The sequence below is a fragment of the Pongo abelii genome, chromosome 4 (assembly GCF_028885655.2).
Source record: "Pongo abelii isolate AG06213 chromosome 4, NHGRI_mPonAbe1-v2.0_pri, whole genome shotgun sequence".
Classification (NCBI taxonomy): Eukaryota; Metazoa; Chordata; class Mammalia; order Primates; family Hominidae; genus Pongo; species Pongo abelii.
This window is the reverse complement of record NC_071989.2, coordinates 177446161-177466499: the sequence shown is the minus strand read 5'-3', so window position 1 is coordinate 177466499 and position 20339 is coordinate 177446161. Positions and strand designations below refer to the sequence as shown.

General features: G+C 43.5%; 1 protein-coding gene and 1 long non-coding RNA gene across 3 annotated transcripts in view; one reads left to right on the top strand and one right to left on the bottom strand.

Annotated features, from left to right (window-relative positions):
- Positions 1–730: 730 nt before the first annotated feature.
- LOC129059613 (uncharacterized) lies at positions 731–7150 on the bottom strand. Its single transcript, XR_008525623.1, has 3 exons — positions 7047–7150; positions 5718–5915; positions 731–927 (listed from the first exon to the last, which is right to left on the bottom strand). It is a non-coding gene; the product is annotated as an uncharacterized LOC129059613 (long non-coding RNA).
- A 3273-nt stretch (positions 7151–10423) lies between these two features.
- Positions 10424–20339, top strand: part of PANK3 (pantothenate kinase 3) — a 31506-nt gene continuing 21590 nt past the window's right edge. For both annotated transcript variants that reach the window (XM_063724379.1, XM_002816166.5), the window contains exon 1: positions 10424–11955. In XM_063724379.1, the coding sequence (XP_063580449.1) occupies positions 11941–11955 (15 nt within the window). In that variant the 5' untranslated portion in view covers positions 10424–11940. The remainder of the gene's footprint in view (positions 11956–20339) is intronic.

The window sequence follows — 20339 nt, the reverse complement described above, 5'->3', positions numbered from 1 at the left end:
ATCAATGCAATGCTACCTTCATGGAGAAAGTCTTACTGTGAAAAAAATACCAGCTGAACTACAAACAGTATGATTAGTGATGCAGTTGACTTACCTCCTGCTCCATATCTTGTTGGAAGCCAAAAGCTGTTTGGGGATCAGCAGCCATCTGTGTACCACACTTTGAATAGCATTGCTCTAATCTGACCCCCACGCTGTACAGTAAGTCCTCACTTAACATTGTCAATAAAATCTTGGAAACGCGACTTCAAGCAAAACGATGTATAAGGAAACCAATTTGGCCATAGGCTAATTGATACAAACGAGTTAAATTCCTATGGCATAGTTCTGGTAACAAAATCATCACTAAACTTCTACATAAAGACGGAAAACACTTCTAAAAGTTAAACATTGAAACAAATGTGAGCTATACAGACATTTAGGAAAGATTAATAAAAAGAGATAAGAGAATTATTTACCCAGTTGATCCAGTTCAAGGTCCTGGGTGGCTGGGGCCTATCCTGGCAGCTCAGGGCGCAAGGGAGGCACTAGCCCTGGAGAGGACATCATCCCATTGCAGAGCGCACTCATACACACACCCACATTCACTCACACTGGGACCTTTCAGACACACCAGTTAACCTCAGGTGTGCATCTTTAGGATGTATCCTAGTGAGAGGAAGACAGAGTACCTGGAGAAAATCCATGCAGACGTGGGGAGAATGTGCAGACTCCACACACACGGTGGCCCCAGCTGGGAAGAGATTTTTTTTTTTCTCATTAACATTACAATGAAATGGCATTGAAGGAAACGATGTTATTTGAAGATGTGCTGTTTTCTTACTCTTCTTATTCCTTAGCTGAGGTCTTCATATGAGGCACCTGATTTACTCCTGGCCCCTTCTTTCCTGCCTTCTGTGGACTTCTGCACAGGAACTGTCAGATAATCTGTATCATAGATGAAGAAGGGGTTTTAAAAAGTATATCCTACTTTTCAAAGCCAGCAAGAAAACCTTTTTTGGAATTATCCTCAGTTTGGGAATTTTCACAAGGCTCTAAGTTCCAGAAAGCTATTCTTGCTGGCTAGTTGGCTAAGCTTTCAGTAAAAGCCCTGATTTCCACAGCAGAACTATGCAAACTATTCTTATATGCACTGGCCTCACAGCTAAGGCAGTGGCAGCCTCAAAAATCCTGCGATGCGGAATTCTATGATCCTGTCCTTGTGTGCTCTTAGTCCTTCCTTATACTGCTGAGGAGCTCCCTAATCAGTCTTCCTCCATTCTCCATCACCATGGGCTTTCTACCAGCTTTTTCATTTCTAGCCTCACTGAATAGCCCCACCACACACACACACACACACACACCCACACACACACACACACACACAAACGCACACACACACCATGCTAAGATCTTTAGTGGTAGCAGCCGTTAGGAAAGGTTTGCTCATTCATTCTTTTGTTTATTCAAATATTCGATCGGAACTGTCTCTGTACCAGGAACTGTGTTAAAAGTTAAGAACACAATGGTAAACAATAAAAAAGACAGCCGTGCCCTCTGGAAGCTTTCTGAGCTGAGTGAGGATGTAAGACTAAATGACATCACGATGAATGATATAAATAAAAGTATTAAAGTTCTATGAGGGCCGGGCACAGTGGCTCACACCTGTAATCCCAGCACTTTGGGAGGCTGAGGCAGGCAAATCAATTGAGGCCAGGAGTTTGAGACCAGCCTGGCCAAGATGGTGAAACCCTGTCTCTATTAAAAATTACAAAATTAGCTGGGTGTGGTGGTGCATGCCTGTAATCCCAGATATTCAGGAGGCTGAGGCACAAGAATCGCTTGAACCCGGGAGGCGGAAGTTGCAGTGAGCTGAGATTGCACCAGAGCTTGGGCGACAGAGCAAGACTGTCTCAAAAATAAATAAATAAATAAATAATTTATCTGAGAAAGTAAAGCAGGCACTTATCTGAGAAAGTAAACTAATCTGTTTGCAGGCAGAAGTGATACTTACATTGAGACTTAAAATGTCATCATGAATTTTTGTCTAATAGTCAACATCAAGCCAACTCTTTTGTTCCCGATGCCAAGTACTGAGTTAAACACTTTAGATACATGAAGTGATTTCATCTTCACAAAGGCTCAATGGCAAGGGAGCCATTTTTATCCCCATTTTATAGGTGAGAAAACTGAGAAGCAAAATTACCACTCTAAAGTTGCACAACCAGTCAGGGATTGGGACCTAATTCTGCCTGATCACAATGCCTAGTTTTTAACCACTCTACTCTAACCTGATGAAAGCCTTGATAAATACACTATTAGGCATCCCAGGTCCAGGAAGATGGCCACCTGTAATTAGAGCTGCCCCTGATTAAATATCCTGTGAGGAAGTACATGATGGCTCCTAGGCCACACTGTCTAGTCCCACCCTTCTAAAATACCGTGATTCATTCCTACAAGAGGTGCTAGACTGCTTTTGTTGTCATTATGTTTCTAGAAGTTTCTACAAGAATAAGACTTTCCAGGTTGCATCTGAAGGACCTGGGCCAACACCCATCCAATTTAATTATTTTTAAGTCCCCATTTGGGGGTAGATCCCCTGCTAGGCTTGGGGACATTGAACAGAATAAGTCACAATGCTAGCCTTCAAACAGCTCATCTGGCAGTGAAAGAGACAGGCAAGTAAATGGATCACTGTATTATTTTGCAGTAAGTGAGAAAACTAGAAGCACATGCAGGGACCAGAAGTAGCATAGAAGAGAGGAAGCTTTTCTGGAGGAGGGGATTTCTAGGTTGGGTTTTAAAGTAGAAATAAGTGTTCAATGAAACTCAAAAAGAGAGTCTTCCACTTGTGAAAGGAGTGAGGACATCAGGCAACAGCAAGCACTTAGTTTGCTAGAAGCTGCTTTTGTCTGATTGGAACATATAATGAAGGGTGAGTAGAGGCATGAGATGCAGCTAAAGAGATACATAGAGGCCAATCATGACTGGTCTTATACCCTAGGCTCAGGAGCTGGGATTTTTATCTTGAAGACAACATGTCAGGAAGAGACATGGTCCTAAGCCCTGAAAATGATACATTCTGGTTTGCTATTGAGAAAACTCTCTCTGGCATGGGTAAAGAGGGTGGGTCAGATGAAGCCAGGCAAGAGGCAAGAAGGGTCTTTTCTTATTTTTTAGAGACAGAGTCTTGCTATGTTGCCCCATCTGGTCTCAAACTCCTGGCCTCAACTGATCTTCCTGCCTTAGCTGCCTCAGCCTCTTGAGTCATTGGGATTACAGGCATGAGCCATCACACCTGCCAGGAAGGGTCTTGTTTGTTTGTTTGTTTGTTTGAGATGGAGTCTGGCTCTGTCGCCCAGGCTTGAGTGCAGTGGTGCAATCTCAGCTCACTGCAGCCTCTGCCTCCCGGGTTCAAGCGATTCTCCTGCCTCAGCCTCCTGAGTAGCTGGAATTACAGGTGCGTGCCACCGTGCCTCGCAATTTTTGTATTTTTAGTAGAGACAGGGTTTCACCATGTAGGCCAGGCTGGTCTCAAACTCCTGACCTCAAATTATCCACCAGCCTCAGCCTCCCAAAGTGCTGGATTACATGTATGAGCCACCATGCCCACCAGAAAGGGTCTTTAAGAGTATAAATGAGAGACGCAGAGGCTGGTGCTCAGTTGAGAGCAGTGAGGTTGGACAGAAAGGAAGAGACAGGAAGGTAACAGCAGGAAGACTCGGTGACTGGTTGGATGTGCACTGTGAGGGGGCAGGAGGAGTCCAGAATGACTCCTAACTTTCTGTGCTGGGCAAGTGGGTGGTGGATGGAACCACCAGCTGAAACAGGGCCTTTAGGGAAATGAAGAGGGAGTGGGAGAATGATGAAACTGGACTTTTGAGGTAGAGGTGCCAGGAGGCAGGGATCAGCAGGCAGAGGAGAACTCCAGGGAGAGGCTCTTCCCTGCTCCCTAGGAAATGCCTGGTAGGACGCATTCCTGGGCAGAGCAGAAGTCTGTGACACCCACGCTGGGGGCCTCTGAGGTGAAAATCACCAACTGCTGAAACCAGCTGACTCCTATGGCAAGACATGCCTGGCATCCTCAACCTGAGGTGAGGAGTGGCTGGGAGAATCAACCACTTATTTACTCTCCAGGCTTCCTTTCTTAGTAAATGACACAACTACCTGTCTCCTCCAAAGTGCAAGCCCAAACCCTAAAACCTACCCTTCCTGCCTCCTTCTCCCCATACCCATGCATCTAATCTAATTAATCTTCAACAACCACTCCATCTCAAACAGTCCCGATCATTCTTGGTCCCCTTATCTTGCCGTATCATCTTCATAGCATTTATATGATCTAAAATTATATTATACTGCTGCCTGCTTGTTTACTACCTATGTTGCCTCTGGAGCGTAGGCTCCAGGAGGGCAGGGGCCTTATCCCATTCATCTCCATATCCCTAATCCCTAGAACAGTGCCTGGTGCATTGTCAGAGCTCAATAAACGTGAATTAAATGAAGTTCATTTTTTTGTAACCTTCTTCAAACCTTTTTCAGCTTTACTAATATTCACCCTTCACTAATACCTGACATAAATTCTTAATTTTTTCTTTTTCTCTTTTTCTTTTTTTTTTTTTTCTTAGAAATGGCATCTCACTATGTTGCCCAGGCTGGATTAAAACCCCTGGGCTCAAATGATCCTCCTGCCTTGACCTTCTGAGTAGCTGGGACTACAGGCACTTGCCAACACACCCAACTATTAAATGAAATTCTTGATCCAACACTTCTCCCCATCTCTGCTGCTCCCATAATGATTCAAGTCCCTGTACAATGCCTGGAGTGCTCCGGGAACCCCTCAGACTTGGTGACTGACTCTGTGTGGGTTGAGAAGGATGGGAGTCTCTTAGTCTTTTCATTTCCAAGTCATAACTCCTCTCCCATCCAATCATTCTCCACAAAGCAGCCAAAATAATCCTTTAAATTCATGGACAAGTCACTCCCTGCTTAAAATTTTCAGGTGGCCCTCAAGGGCCAGCAAGCTCAACTCTTTGATTAATCTCCTATCACGTTACACATCACTCTCTACTCCTCACACATTGCTGCTTCTTTTCCTCAAAAAAAAGCTACCTTCAGGACCAGTCACACCTCTGTCGGGCACACTCTTTCCCAGCAATTTGCATGGGTCCCAGCTTAAATGCCACTTTCTGAGATTATCCTCCTTGGCCCATCCAATCTAGAATAAAGCCCGCACCCCCAACCAATCTTCCACAGCCCCAGCCACTCTTTAGCACATCAACCTGATTATTTCCTTCACATCACTTATTATAGCCTATTCTTGTTTATTGATTTGTTAATTATTGTTTCTCTCTTTTTCACCTCTCTCCACCCCCAGCAGGTACTCCAGTGCCTGGAAGATAGTACAAGCTTAATTGGTATTTTTGAATTAAATTGTGCTTCCACTATCATGATAGTGATGATGACAATGCTGCTGCTGATGATGATGATAATGATGATGACAAGGATGATGACTGAGGATGCTAATATTTATGATGTTCTCCCCTAGCTTATTTGAGTTTGTGGATCCAATGACTGACTAAAGTATGTTCTTGACCATTTAATTAGAGACAGAATCCACTGTTAAAAGCTTCATCTGGGCTTTGAAGGGTGTGCAGGGGGTGTGTGTGTGTGTGTGTGTGTGTGTGTGTGTGTGTGTATTCATACCAGGAGACCTATAGTCATCATTAGGTACAACTCACCACTGTCTCTGTGGATACCCGCTCAGTAAAGGCAAAATGAAGATGTGTCAGGTCTCCTCTATCATTTTGCATGATGGGCTGGATTTATTGTGTTTCGTAGACAATAAATATTGAGACAAGAAGACAGTCTCTTGGCCCCTTTAGATGCTTTTCCCAGCTTCTGCATTCACTCTGCCAGGAATGGGTTTTAAGGACATGCTAGAAAAGAGAGAAAATGCAATTAACCAGATGGTGCTAGGAGGAGGCACTGGGGCTGAAAGCCAACACAGGCTGCAGAAGGAAGAGTGGCCACAAACTAAAACAGGATGACCTGTCAGTTTCAATCACACTGGTGAAAACTTTAGGAAACACATGGCTAAACACATTTCACATTGGTCCTGAAAAGGGAACAGGTTCTTAGTGAAACTCAAAAAGTAGAGATGAAAGAAATCTCTGGGCTGTGCACTGTGGCTCATGCCACGGTGAGCAAAACTCTGTCTCGAAAAAATAAAAATAAAAAAACCAGGCACAGCGGCTCATGCCTGTAATCCCAGCACTTTGGGAGGCCAAGGCAGGCGGATCACCTGAGGTCAGGAGTTTGAGACCAGCCTGGCCAGCAAGGTGAAACCCCGTCGCTACTAAAAATACAAAAACTAGGGAGGCGTGGTGGCAGGCACCTGTAATCCCAGCTACGCAGGAGGCTGCAGCAGGAGAATCGCTTGAACCCGGGAGGCGGATGTTAGGCCGGGCGCGGTGAATTACGCCAGTAATCCCAGTAATCCTAGCATTTTGGGAGGCTGAGGCAGGCGGATCACAAGGTCAGGAGATCGAGACCAGCCTGGCTAACACGGTGAAACCCCATCTCTACTAAGAATATAAAAAATTAGCCAGGCATGGTGGTGGGTGCCTGTAGTCCCAGCTACTGGGGAGGCTGAGGCAGGAGAATGGTGTGAACCCGAGAGGCGGAGCTTGCAGTGAGCACAGATCATGCCACTGCACTCCAGCCTGGGCGACACAGTGAGACCCCGTCTCAAAAAAAGAAAAAAAAAATCTCCAACAGTCATCTCATTTTGCAGATGGGTAATTTGAAGCCCAGAGAGAAAAAGGACTTCCCCAGGGTCACACAGCAATTCTACGGCTGATCTGAGACGGGAATTCTCACTATTCAAAGTTCAGTGATTTTCTGGCATAACAGACCAAAGAGTAGTCTCATCTTTGAACAAACAGCAAATAGATGGTTAACTCTAGTAATATCACAGGTGTGTAGCCTAACTTTTAAGGTAAGTCATCCACGTGTACACTCATCTCTATGGCCACAGAAACTAGCAAGAGCCTGTGCCCAAAACTTACCCAAATTTTTATGGCTTCTAATTTCTAGCTCTTCTTCCTTTCAGACCATGGCCAGACTATCACAAGACATATGTATCAATTCCCCTTTGACTTCCAAGCTGATACTATCAAAGAGAAGCCAGAAACAACCAAAAGATATATGTTGTCAGAGAACTTGGTGTGCCCATAAGATTTATAAAAGCAGCAGGTAAATCATGTTAGATAGTGAGTATTCTTTGAAGCCATGTCAGATCAGAAATCATGACTCTCATCCAATAAAATTGTGGAAAACAGGACCATTCTAGAATATCTAAGGTTCTGTGTGGGATACAGTAATAACAGGAAATAAAAGAGGAAGTGCAGGTTAAGTCTACCATTCAGGATTCTAACTCGCCATGTCATATTCCTGGTAGCTCAGAAAGATGTTTCTATAAAAAACAAAACAAAACAAAACCAATAAAGGCCAGGCAAGGTGGCTCATGCCTGTAACCCCAACACTTTGGGAGGTCAAGGTGGGAGGATGGCTTGAAGCCAAGAGTTTGAGACCAGCCTGGGCAACAAAGTGAGAACCCATCTCTACAAAAAATTAAAAAATAACAAAATTAGCAGGGTGTTTTGGTGCATGCCTACGGTCCCAGCTACTCAGGAGGCTGAGGCAGGAGGATCCCTTGAGCCCAGGAGTTGGGGACTGCAGTGAGCAATGATCATGCCACTACACTTCAGTTTGGGTGACAGAGTGAGATCTCGCCACTACACTTCAGCTCAGGCGACAGTGTGAGACCTCGTCCCTAAAAAAAAATTTTCTAAACAACAAACATAAAGTCTGGAATCAAAATAGTAAATCAAACATAAAATCTAGAATCAAAATCTGCTCTGACTGGTGCCATGTGGTTCCTTATCTTTTACTTAATTAGACCTATGGTCTGATCCCAAATAGTGACCTTAGGCAAAATGTCTAAATACAAAAGCTTTCTTCCTTTACTTTACAATAAGAATAACAATCCAAGGCCAAGGCAGGTGGATCACTTGAGGTCAGGAGTTCGAGACCAGCCTGGTCAACATGGCAAAACCCCATCTCTGCTAAAAATACAAAAATTAGCCAGGCATGGTGGCACGTGCTGGTAATCCCAGCTACTTGGGAGGCTGAGGCAGGAGAATCACTTGAACCCAGGAGGCAGAGGTTGCAGTGAGCCAGGATCACATCACTGTACTCCAGCCTGGGGTACAGAGTGAGACTCCATCTCAAAAAAAAAAAAAAAGAATAACAATCCAAATAATAAACATAATCATTACTTACTGATCACCACATATATGCCAGACAATATATGCCAGACAATATGTTACATACATCATAGTCCATTTTGTTGCTTTTTTTTTTTTTTTTGAGACAGAGTCTTGCTCTGTTGCCCAGGCTGGAGTGCAGTGGCGCGATCTCAGCTCACTGCAAGCTCCGCCTCCCAGGTTCATGTCATTCTCCTGCCTCAGCCTCCCGAGTAGCTGGGACTACAGGTGCCCACCACCATGCCCAGCTAATTTTTTTGTATTTTTGGTAGAGACGAGGTTTCACCGTGTTAGTCAGGATGGTCTTGATCTCCTGACCTCGTGATCCCCCTGCCTCGGCCTCCCAAAGTGCTGGGATTACAGGCATGCGCCACCGCACCCGGCCTTTTCTGTTGCTTTTAACAGAACACTTGAAACTGGGTACGCTATGTTGCTGGGGCTGGTCTGAAACTTCTGGGCTCCCAAAGTGATGGGATTACAGGCATGAGCCATCATGCCTGGTCTCACCACGTTGCCCAGGCTGGTCTCAAACTCCTGGGCTCAAGTGATCTGCCTGTCTTTGACTCTTATGGTGCTAGGATTACAGGTGTGAGCCACTGCACCTGGCCTCAGCCTCTTTTAATAAAGCCACTAGTCCTGTGATAATCCATTAATCCATTAACTCCTTAAACCATCAATCCATGAATGAATTAATACACTCATGAGGGGAGAGTCGTCATGATCCAATCACCTCTTAAAAGCCCCACCTCTCAATACTGAATTCAGACCATGTTCGAATACAAACATTCAGACCGCCATGTTACCTTATTCGCATTTTTCACTTAATCCCCATCTCAAACACGTGAAATGTAGGCATTATTATTTCCAACAAGAATCAGAGAGATGGCCAGGTACAGTGGCTCACGCCTGTAATCCCAATACTTTGGGAGGCTGAGGCAGAGGATTGCTTGAAGCCAGCCAGCAGGTCAAGACCAACCTGGGCAGCAAAGTGAGACCCCATCTCTACAGAAAATAAAAAACTTAGTTGGACATGGTAACACATGCCTACAGTCCCAGCTACTCAGGAGGCTGAGACTACAGTGTAGCCACCGCCCCATCCACAGATTGCTCTTTGAGGTTACTGTGAGCTTTGCTCATGCCACCGCACTCCAACCTGGGAAACAGAGTGAGACCGCATCTTTAAAAAAAAATTTTTTTAAAAGAATTAGAGAGATGAAGTAATTTGCCCATGTTTGTTAACAAGTGATAGGACCAATATTTGAATTTGTGTGAATTCTTCTTTAACTTTTAACATTTTTATTTTGGAGATGGGTCTCACTATGTCACCTAGCCTGGAGTACAGTTGTTACCAGAAAGGGATCCCGATCCAGATCCCAAGAGAAGGGTCTTGGATCTCTTCCAAGAAAGAATTTGGGGAGAGTCCAGAACGTAAAATGAAAGCAAGTTTATTAAGAAAGTAAAGGAATAAAAGAATGGCTACTCCATAGGCAGAGCAGCAGCATGGGCTGCTCAGCTGCTTATACTTATTGTTACTTCTTGATGATATGCTAAACAAGGGGTGGATTATTCTTGAGTTTTCCAGGAAATGGGTGGAAAATTCCCAGAACTGAGGGTTCCTCTCCTTTTTAGACCACGTAGGGTAACTTCCTGATTTTGCCATGGCTTTCGTAAACTGTCATGGTGCTGGCGGGAGTGTCTTTTAGCATGCTAATGCATTATAATCAGCATATAATGAGCAGTGAGGACGACCAGAGGTTCCTTTCATTGCTATCTTGATTTTGGTGGGATTTGGCCAGCTTCTTTACCGCATGCTGTTTTATCAGCAAGGTCTTTGTGACCTGTATCTTGTGCCAACCTCCTATCGCATCCTGCAACTAAGAATGCCTTAAACTCCTGGGAATGCAGCCCAGTAGATCTCCACCTTATTTCATCCAATCCCTATTCAAGATGGAGTCGCTCTGGTAAATGCCTCTGACACAGTTGCTAGTCACAAACTCTATCACATACAGCCTCAAATTCCTGGGCCTCCCACCTTAGTCTCCCAAATAGCTGGGACTGCAGACACACACCACTGCGCCCACCAAGTTTTTTTAGTTTTATTAATTGTATTTCAAAAAGTAGTTGGGAGGATTAAATTTAAATTTTAAAAGTAAGCCACTTTGCAAAGTGTCAGCCCTTAGTATGTACTCAATAAACGGTAGTTTGTGTCCTCTCCTGTCCTTCTTCACATCCCTTGGCTTATCATCTGCAAGAAGGGCCAGTAAGGCTCTTTGGCAAGCGGGCTTCTTTGACTGGAATGTCCAATCCTCTACTGCCAACCCTCTATCCATCTATTGTAAAAACTACAGAATTCCTGGCCATCTAACTGGGCAACAAAAGTGAAGGCCAAGAGAAGATACCCAATGCCATCTTCTCCCATTCCAGCTGGAGGACTAAGACTCTAGGAGGTAAGGGGAAAGGGTGTCCTGGCTTTACTGTGAGAACTGGAGCATCTAAATTTTCTTCTCTGGGAGTCAGTTTTCCCTTTAGAAGGAGAGAGCTGGGCTGGAGGGCCCCAGGGGAATATGGATCGGTGGCAAAAAGAATGCTCAGCAAGTAATTTAACTCCTCAGACCGTGCCCCATCTTCAAAATGAGTGACAATAAAATGAATAATTGCACGTGGTCCACAAGGCCCCTGAATTGAAGTAAATCACACAAAGTGCTTAGCAGAGTCCCATGAACATAAAGCGTTCAATAGATGTTACCTCTATTCCTGCTATTGTCATCATTCCGACCCTAACATTCAAGGTGTCTCTATTAAGCAAAAGGATTCCTTTGTGAATGACTTTAATCCGCCAATGTACTGAAGGGTCTATCTAAAGCACAGCTCTAGAGCCCTGATTCTAGCGCTTTCCATGGCCTGACGACCAGCTTTCCTGTCTCAAGGGGAAATCTGAGAAGGGTCGAACAGCCATGACAGTCCCCTGGAAGAGTTCATTCCCCCTTCTCTCCGAGAGCTGCGGAGGTCTAAGCCCGACTTCCCCAGCACGCCCATCTCAGTCACCATTGGTCGCCTCCTCGCTGGCGTGACTAAGACCCGGCCCTCTTCTCGCTGGGACCACTCTGAGGCGATCTGCGGAAGCTGAGGGGCCTCGGAGGAGGGGCCGCGATGCATCCCGGGCTTTGTAGTCCACCTGCATAACTACAGCCAGAGAGCGGGGCCTCACGACCCGGAGAACTACAATCCCCAGCAGCCGGGCGGAAGCGGAGCGAGGGGGGCTCGCGTCACGTGGGCGTTCGGCCTGGGCGGGCTATTTCTCAGTGCGGCGGCGGCGGCGGTGGCGGCGGCTCCCGGCACCGGGGCCTTTTGTTCGGAGCGGCTGCGGGGGGGCCCCGGAGCGGCGAGGCCGGCGGCCTTCCCCAGCTTGCTCGGTCCCGGCCGCCCCTCGCGGGGGTGGGGGGCCGCCCCCTGGGCCGGGCATCTCCTCAGGCGCCGCCGCCCCGCCCTAGTCCGGCCCCGCCCGGCCTGAGGGGAGGAACCGGCCGGGCCTCGCCGCGCGGCCCAGCCACCGCCGGAGTCGCCGCCTCTGCTCTCAGGGCTCCGGATCCGAGGCCGTCCCTCGCCCCTCGGGCCGACGCCATGAAGATCAAAGATGCCAAGAAACCCTGTAAGATGGGGGCTGGGGCCCGCCAGGTTGGGAGGGCACCCTAGGGCCCCGTCTGAAAGCCCCTTGGCTGGGCGGTGTGCTTCCAAGCTCGTCGCTCCTCGCCGGCGCCTAGTCCGGTATGGGGGCGGAGGGACTATTTCAGCCACGAGTTCGAGGCTTCCGTCCTCCCCATCCCCCTATTCATGCAGGGTGAATGCCTGCCGCCCCCTAGCCTTTCCTCCCACTTTCTCTTCGAGATCTGGGAGGTGCCAGAGGGAATTTCTGATTCTGATTTTTGACAAACTAGACTAGTCTCCTCTCCCAGCTCCCCCTGAATTCAGGTTGAAAAGAGACGGTCGCGGCTGTCAGGTTGCGCTGGCGGCTTTTAGCACCTGTTTTTAGGGATTTCCGGGCTTCCTGCTTGTGTCCTTGAAATGCCGGTGGGTTCCTGGGAGTTGTCACTGTTGTTACAGTTGGAGCTTTCAAACGTACGTGCATGCAGTCTGCCAGTGTGTAATTGCTTTGGTTTGTTTTTGTTTAGAATATCAACTAGTTCATGTTTGTTTTAGAAAACGCAGATAAACAAGAAAGATAAAGTCACCCGTATTCCCCGCACCCGGAGCGAACCACTATTAATATTATGGTGAAAACCCGTAGAGACTTTTCTATACATGTACTTAAAAAAAATTCTTACTATACTTTTAGAAAGGTCGACTTTCATTTGCTTCCTTTTATGTTCAGTCTTTTAAAAACTTTTTATTCCAGTAATTGACTTATTTAATCACTCAGCCATTGTGATTGTCACTGTTTTTAAGTATAGCCTCCCAGAAGGACTAGGAACGTGGGGATTCATGCTAATCTTAGAGTCGTATCGATACTTTTGCTGTTTTTACAGTGTTTCATGTATCTCTTAACTGTTAAGAAATCCACAACTATAAAACAGGGCGCTGACACCTTCCCTGCCCGCCTATCGGGTTCATGTAAAGCTCACCTGAGAGGCAACAAGCCAAAACCCTGTGAAAACTACAAATTGCTATTTAACTGTAAAGTAATTTGGTCTTAACTTTACAGGTAAGGAAATTGAACTTAGCCCCAGAGTAACTTTTCCAAGCATATACCAACCATGTGCTATCAGGTTCATAACTCTAAGTGGACTGACTCATAATGCAGTGCACCCATAGAACATTGTCTAAGTACTTTATCTGGTAGTTTCATCTGTTAATTAAAATTTTTAAAAAATTATTTATGATAACTGAATAGATCCTGTCATAGTTGTTCAAGAAGTCTATAAAATAGTGATGTGAAGGCTTAAATGAAAAGTAATATAGAGAGACTTTACATTTGCTGAATTAAACTAATGCATCTTGAACAGGTGCAGTAACTAGAACGCTTGGACATTTTCCCTCACGCATACGTTTTCTCTGCTTCTCTTAGAATCTCCATTTGGTGAACAGTGTATGACCAACTCAAATTCTGATTCTTGTGGTGGTGATTATTTTCTTTTGTCATGATAGTGATTTGATTACTTAGATTTGAACAAACTGATAATCAGGTATGAGTACTACCTCCTTTAAAGGTTTTAGGAAAAATTATGAAGATTATTATGAGAAGTTTATAAAATAGGGCCAGGCACGGTGGGTCACACCTGAAATCCCAGCACTTTGAGAGGCCGAGGCGGGAGAATCGCTGGAGGCCAGGAGTTCGAGACCAACCTAGGCACTATAGTGAGACCTCATCTCTACAAATAAATAAATAAAAAGATTAGCCTGGCATGGTGGCACACGCTTGTAGTCCCAGCTAAAGTCTTAAAAATACACATTAGGTTGAGAAATTAGAGAATACCCCCCGTTTTTCCCCAAATAAGTTGATTATTACAACATTGTGGTACGTTGTGAGACCATTATTAATCTTAAAATTGAATCATGCTGAAAATCTGGCCAGTTACTATGATGTAGAAGCCTAACATTTTTATATGTAAAAGGTAACTTTACTGTCTGTTGTTTGTAGTAAAAGTAAGGAACATGACGTTTTGTGTGTGGGAAAGAAGGTATTTCAACCACGAACTGTCCCGGATAATAAAAAATAACGCTGGACACGGTGGCTTACGCCTGTACTCCCAGCACTTTGGGAGGCTGAGTTGGGCGGATCACGAGGTCAGGAGTTCGAGACCAGCCTGACCAACATGGTGAAACCCCATCTCTACTAAAAATAGAAAAATTAGCCGGGCATGGTGGCACCCGCCTGTAGTCCCAGCTGTTCGGGAGGCTTGAGGCAGGAGAATTGCTGGAACCCAGGAGGCGGAGGTTGCAGTGAGCCGAGATCACGCCACTGCACTCCAGCCTGGGCAACAGAGCGAGACTCCGTCTCAAAAAATAATAATATTAATATTATTTTAACTTTAAATCACTCAGGTTAACAAAAGATATATTTGTTTTGTTTTTGAATACCTGTATGGGTTTTTTTTTTTGGCATAACATTTATCGATCACATAGTATGTGTATGGCATTTTCTATGTGCATTGCATCATTTAACTGCATACTAGAAGAAGCTGTATATTATATTGGCTAAACAAGTGACCTTGGCTTCACATGTGTTCTTACATTATTTACCTAAGTGTTAGAAAATATTTCTTCTAAATATATTACCAATATCTTAACAGGTTATAAACCCGAATGCATATATTAACCAGAAAATTTAAAAAGGAATTAGTTTCATCCTCTAAATTGTGTAACTGGAAGATTAGCATTTGAAATTATGTGTTAATTCAACGCCAGGGGAAGGAAGGAGAAAGTCAATCCTGTGTTACTCTTCCCTGCCTGCCATGATTTCTTAGGGTACAGATTTTTAAGATTGTGTTTGGGTTACCTGTATAGCATGTAACTGGATTAACAAGGTGATAGTAAAAGGTGATACATGTATTTTAAGTGTGGTGTGATGTAGGTTTTGAGTTTGTGCTTTATTAACTCAAGTAGTAAGGTACTTGAAATTTTTAAGACCAGAGAAAATGGTATAGCATGTATTTGTAGTTTGTGTCTGTGTAATTTGATTGGCCTGTTGTAAACTCAGTTGTAATGTAAGAGTCATCACTCCCAGTAGATAGTTGGGGTAGTAGTTTCTAATATAGCTCCCCTTAGAAATAACTAATTTACTAAAGAAAAAACCACTTACCTGAAGCTGTCCTAAGGAATCAGTACTGAAGGTGTGAAGATGATTGTTTTCTTAGTCTATTTCAGAACAAAAACCATTTTTGTTTGGACTGATTATTGAGAATAGTGAAATGTCTTATCCAGGATGTTGAAGCGTTATCTAGAATATACCAGCGTACATGCTCACTTTATAATTTTGTTCTTTTAAAATACCCTATGTTTCGAGCATTTTTCATGTTGGTTTCCCTTTATGCCTAAAGAACAATTAAGTACTGATTTAGTTTAGTATCTCCCCCCTCCCCTATTTCTTTTTTTTTTTTTTCTTTTGAGACGCAATCTCACTCTGTCACCCAGGCTGGAGTGCAGTGGCACGATCTCAGCTCACTGCAACCTTGGCATGCCAGGCTCAAGCAGTCCTCCCCCATCAGCCTCCCCAGTAGCTAGAACTACAGGTGCTTGCCACCATGCCCAGCTAATTTTTGTGTGTTTTTGGCAGAGATGGGGTTTTGCCATGTTGCCCTTGCCAGGCTGGTCTTGAACTCCTGAGCTCAAGTGACCCTCCCGCTGGGATTACAGGCATGAGCCACGTTCCTGGCCGGGATCCCTATAGTCTGAAATCTGCATGGTACCAGTAGCAATTAAATAGTTATTTTAGTGTTGTTCTCTGCTTCCTTCGCAAACACTTAGTAGGATACCAAGTTTATCACACCTTGTTAGAAATTAACAGTCTGCTCTTGTGGCTAGATAGCTTCTGCTGTTTAGTATTTTAAAAGGTGATTGGACAAGAAGATTTCTCCTTTTGCATATATAATGTGTCTGGTAAGACATAGCACTTCATCCTTGTAGTAGTTTGAGATATTTTTGCTACATATGGGGAACTAACGTCAACTCTCATAAGACCACTTGAGACATAGAATAAGAGCTGTTATTTTATTAAAGGCATAATGAACAGGTTATGAGAGATTCTAATAATTCTCACAGTCTGGGACTGTATATTGACCATCATCAAAGTGCTTATATTTGTGTAATGTGTGTTTTGTTTTGCTTTTTAAATGTGTATTTTGGTTCTTTTTTTTTCACCTTAGCAAGGAATGTTTTATTCTGGGAAAAAAAAAAATGTTTAGGTTATATGCCGTTAAGTAGGCTGCTTATGCACTGGTGACCTACTTTTCAAGGGTCCCTTGGCTAGAAGCAACAGAGCTATAAATATGTAGATACGTGCTTGATTTCCTAGGAAACTGATATTTTTCTCTTTTTTTTTTGAGATGGAGTCTCGCTTTTGTCGCCCAGGCTGGAGTGCAGTGGTGTGATCTCAGCTCACTGCAACCTCTGCCTCCTGGGTTCAAGCGATTCTCCTGCCTCAGCCTCCCAAGTAGCTGAGATTACAGGCACATGCCACCAAGCCTGGCTAATTTTTGTATTTTTAGTAGAGACTTGGTTTCACCATGTTGGCCAGGCTGGTCTCGAACTCCCGACCTCAGGTGATCCACCCACCTCGGCCTCCCACAGTGCTAGGATTACAGATGTGAGCTACCACGCCCGGCCAGGAAACTGGTGTTTTTCTTACCTCATGGAACTATTAGGTGGACCTGTGGTTGTACTTAATATCTGTATATTTATTCATATTTTCATTGCAAATAAATAAAGTTTGAGCTTCAGGCCCTCCCCTTATTTTGGTGACATATATCAATCATAAGTATTTTGTAGATAATACTGGAAAATATATGTTGGTAATTAGACCACTTACTAAATGATAGGAGTGTATCATAATTGAGAATTTATGTCTCTTCTGTTTGTGCTGCCTTCTTTGTGCCTTTTTTTTTTCTTTTTTTTGGCTTGCTGAGGTTCTGCATCTCGTGCTTTTTAATAGTGATTATTTTTCTGGCATAAAGAAATTAATTTCTGAAGTCTATTGAATTGAAAGGATTTCAGTGTAAAAGGTGGCCATTACCAGCCACCAACTTTTCTTTTTTCTTAATTGAAGTTATAGCAGGGCTGAGTTTTCTCTTTCAGTCCCTGCTTTGTTGATTTTAAGGAGAAAATTGTCATAACTGATATATGCTAGAAATAATAGAAGGAGCCTGCAGTTTTCTGGTTTGCATATTATGGTTCCTATGAAGTCATCATCTGCAGGATAGCTTCTCTAGTTTACCTTTCTTTAAAAACAGCACTCAAGGAACGAACACATTTCTAGTAGACTAGATTTGGACCTTGTGTCTTCCATTTAGTTTCTCAATTCATCCAAAACCGTATCCAGGCCATCACCAATCATTCTGTAGGACAAATGCTCCTTCTAACAACCCCACAATATCACCCTTTACCACAAAATCTTTCTTCAGTTGAATCTCTCCCACACTAGGTTCCCACGCCACCCCTAATCCCGCTCGAAGCAGCCCTGAGAAACACCGCCCATTATCTCTCCATACCACCCCCAAAGTTTTTTGCTGCTCTAACACTTCACCACTATTTTGTTTTGATTTTCTTATTAATATAAGAAGATAGGAATGTCATGCCTCTGAGCCCAAGCTAAGCCATCATATCCCCTGTGACCTGCACATATACATCCAGATGGCCTGAAGCAACTGAAGATTCTCAAAAGAAGTGAAAATAGCCTTAACTGATGACATACCACCATTGTGATTTGTTTCTGCCCCACCCTAACTGATCAATGTAGTTTGTAATCTCCCCCACCCTTAAGAAGGTTCTTTGTAATTCTCCCTACCCTTAAGAAGGTTCTTTGTAATTCTCCCCACCCTTGAGAAGGTTCTTTGTAATTCTCCCCACCCTTGAGAATGTACTTTGTGAGATCCACCCCCTGCCCACAAAACATTGCTCCTAACTCCACTGCCTATCCCAAAACCTATAACTAATGATAATCCCACCACCCTTTGCTGTCTTTTCGGACTCAGCCCGCCTGCACCCAGGTGAAATAAACAGCCTTGTTACACACACACACACACACACACACACACACACACACACACACACGGTTAGGAGATCAAAACCATCCTAGTCAACATGGTGAAACCCCTTCTCTACTAAAAATAAAAAAATTAGTTGGTCGTGGCAGTGCACACCTGTAGTCCCAGCTACTTGGGAGGCTGAGGCAGGAGAATTGCATGAATCCAGGAGGTGGAGGCTACAGTTAGCAGAGATCATGCCACTGCACTCCAGTCTGGGCGACAGAGCAAGACTCCATCTCAAAAAAAAAAAAAAAAAAAAAAAAAGATGGCCTATGTTGCTAGGCACTCGACAAAACTGAGAAAATTTAGTCACTTTCTTCTGCTTATGTTGCTTAGTTATTTATACCTGTTTATAGGTGACATGATGAAAGTATTGCGTTTGAGCTCTAAGCTGCCCCTGGCTTCCCAAATTATGTTCTAATATCATTTTACTTTTTTAAAAAACTTTTTTTCCTACACTGGAAGTACCTTTCCAGAATACAGAATAGTGTTTCTTAAGATTATCTGTAATGTAGCTCCAGGTCTGTAATTTGAGTTTCAAATATAAAGACAAACGAGCTGTTTCTCCAAAAGAAGATAATGAGGATTACTCCTTCCTCATATTCAAAATTATATACTAATTTTAGTAAATGTGTAAATTATAAAATGGAGAAATGTATAGACTTCTTTCTCATTGAATTATATGTTCCTGGTTTTGTAATGGCACACACACATCAAGTAAAATGAGTAAGAAAGTAGAATTTTAGAAATAATTTTTATTGACAACTTTTACATAAAAACTGTTAAATATATTTTGTTGCCAGACATTTTAATCCATGTATCTTGAGTATTAAACTCTTTTTGAGTCTCTGTCATAATAGTTAAGATCCCAGAGAACAGAAATATGTATTTTTAGGATGGAATCTTGGCACTGTCACTTAACAGTTTGACCTCAGGCAAGTTTGTAATTGCTTTGCCTCCTTGTCTAAGTGGTACACCTAATAGAGCAATCTTATAGTGGGGGTACTGAGGATTAAATGAGCCTGTATCTGACAGGTAGTGAGCACTCAGTAAATGTTAGCTGTAATTCTGTGGAGAACTGAATCAGTTGTGCTTTAAACTAATTCTAAAAATTTGAATTTTGTAATTCGTAATATTATAATACTGACTTCCTTGGGAACAATTGGAAAATACTCCTTTGTGTCAGTATAAGGATTGTGGCCAATAAATATAAGGAAATCACGTTGTAAAACTGAATTTCATAACCTGAAGGAATCAGGTGACCAAAGCCAGTTATTTTCAAATGCCGTTTAGATCTGACTATAGTATAATCTTCCGAATATATACAGTATATAATTTTTAATAGCATCCCATATCTCACTCTTAAAGATTATTGTCCAGTGCCTCTGAGGTAAGAGGTCAGGAATCTGTTTTTAAATGATACGGTTTTTGTAAATGGTCTATACCATTTTTTTCAAGAGGGTGTTACTTAAGATGGCCTCTATTGCTGGCCTTACTTTACAGGCACATCTTAAGCAGCTCATTTATATCATCCTGTACACTGCCAAAGTAGAAAGTTTGTTTGCTTTCTAATATGAAGGTAGACTGTGCCACTCTCTTACTTAGAACGTCAGTAGTGTTCCCATGGTCTAAGAAGTTCAAGTCTAAGCTCTTTAGCTAAGTGTACAAGGTCCTCTATCTATTTCCTCAGACTTCCCCCTTTTTCTAGTTCCTTAACCGTATTGACGTATGCCTCTTTGCCTTTGGATGGGGTTTTTTGTTGTTTTAGTATTTTCTACGGTCAAACACAAGCATAGGGTTTATCATTCCTTCTATTAATCTATACTTGTATAAAATTTTATTTTGTATATCTTGTTCTTAATGTGTTTTATGTATATTCCCCTGCTACATTGAGCACTCCTTCAGGGCAGGTATTTTATCTTATTCATATGCATTCCTATTTCCTGGTGTAGAGGAAATAATGATTTTTTTTTTTTTTTTTGAGACGGAGTCTCTGTCGCCCAGGCTGGAGTGCAGTGGCGCAATCTCTGCTCACTGCAAGCTCCGCCTCCCGGGTTCACGCCATTCTCCTGCCTCAGCCTCCAGAGTAGCTGGGACTACAGGCGCCCACCACCACGACCGACTAAATTTTTTGTATTTTTTTTAGTAGAGACGGGGTTTCACTGTGTTAGCCAGGACGGTCTCGATCTCCTGACCTCGTGATCTGCCGGTCTCGGCCTCCCAAAGTGCTGGGATTACAGGTGTGAGCCACCGCGCCTGGCCTGGAGATAATGATTATTTACTGAAGGGAATTGCT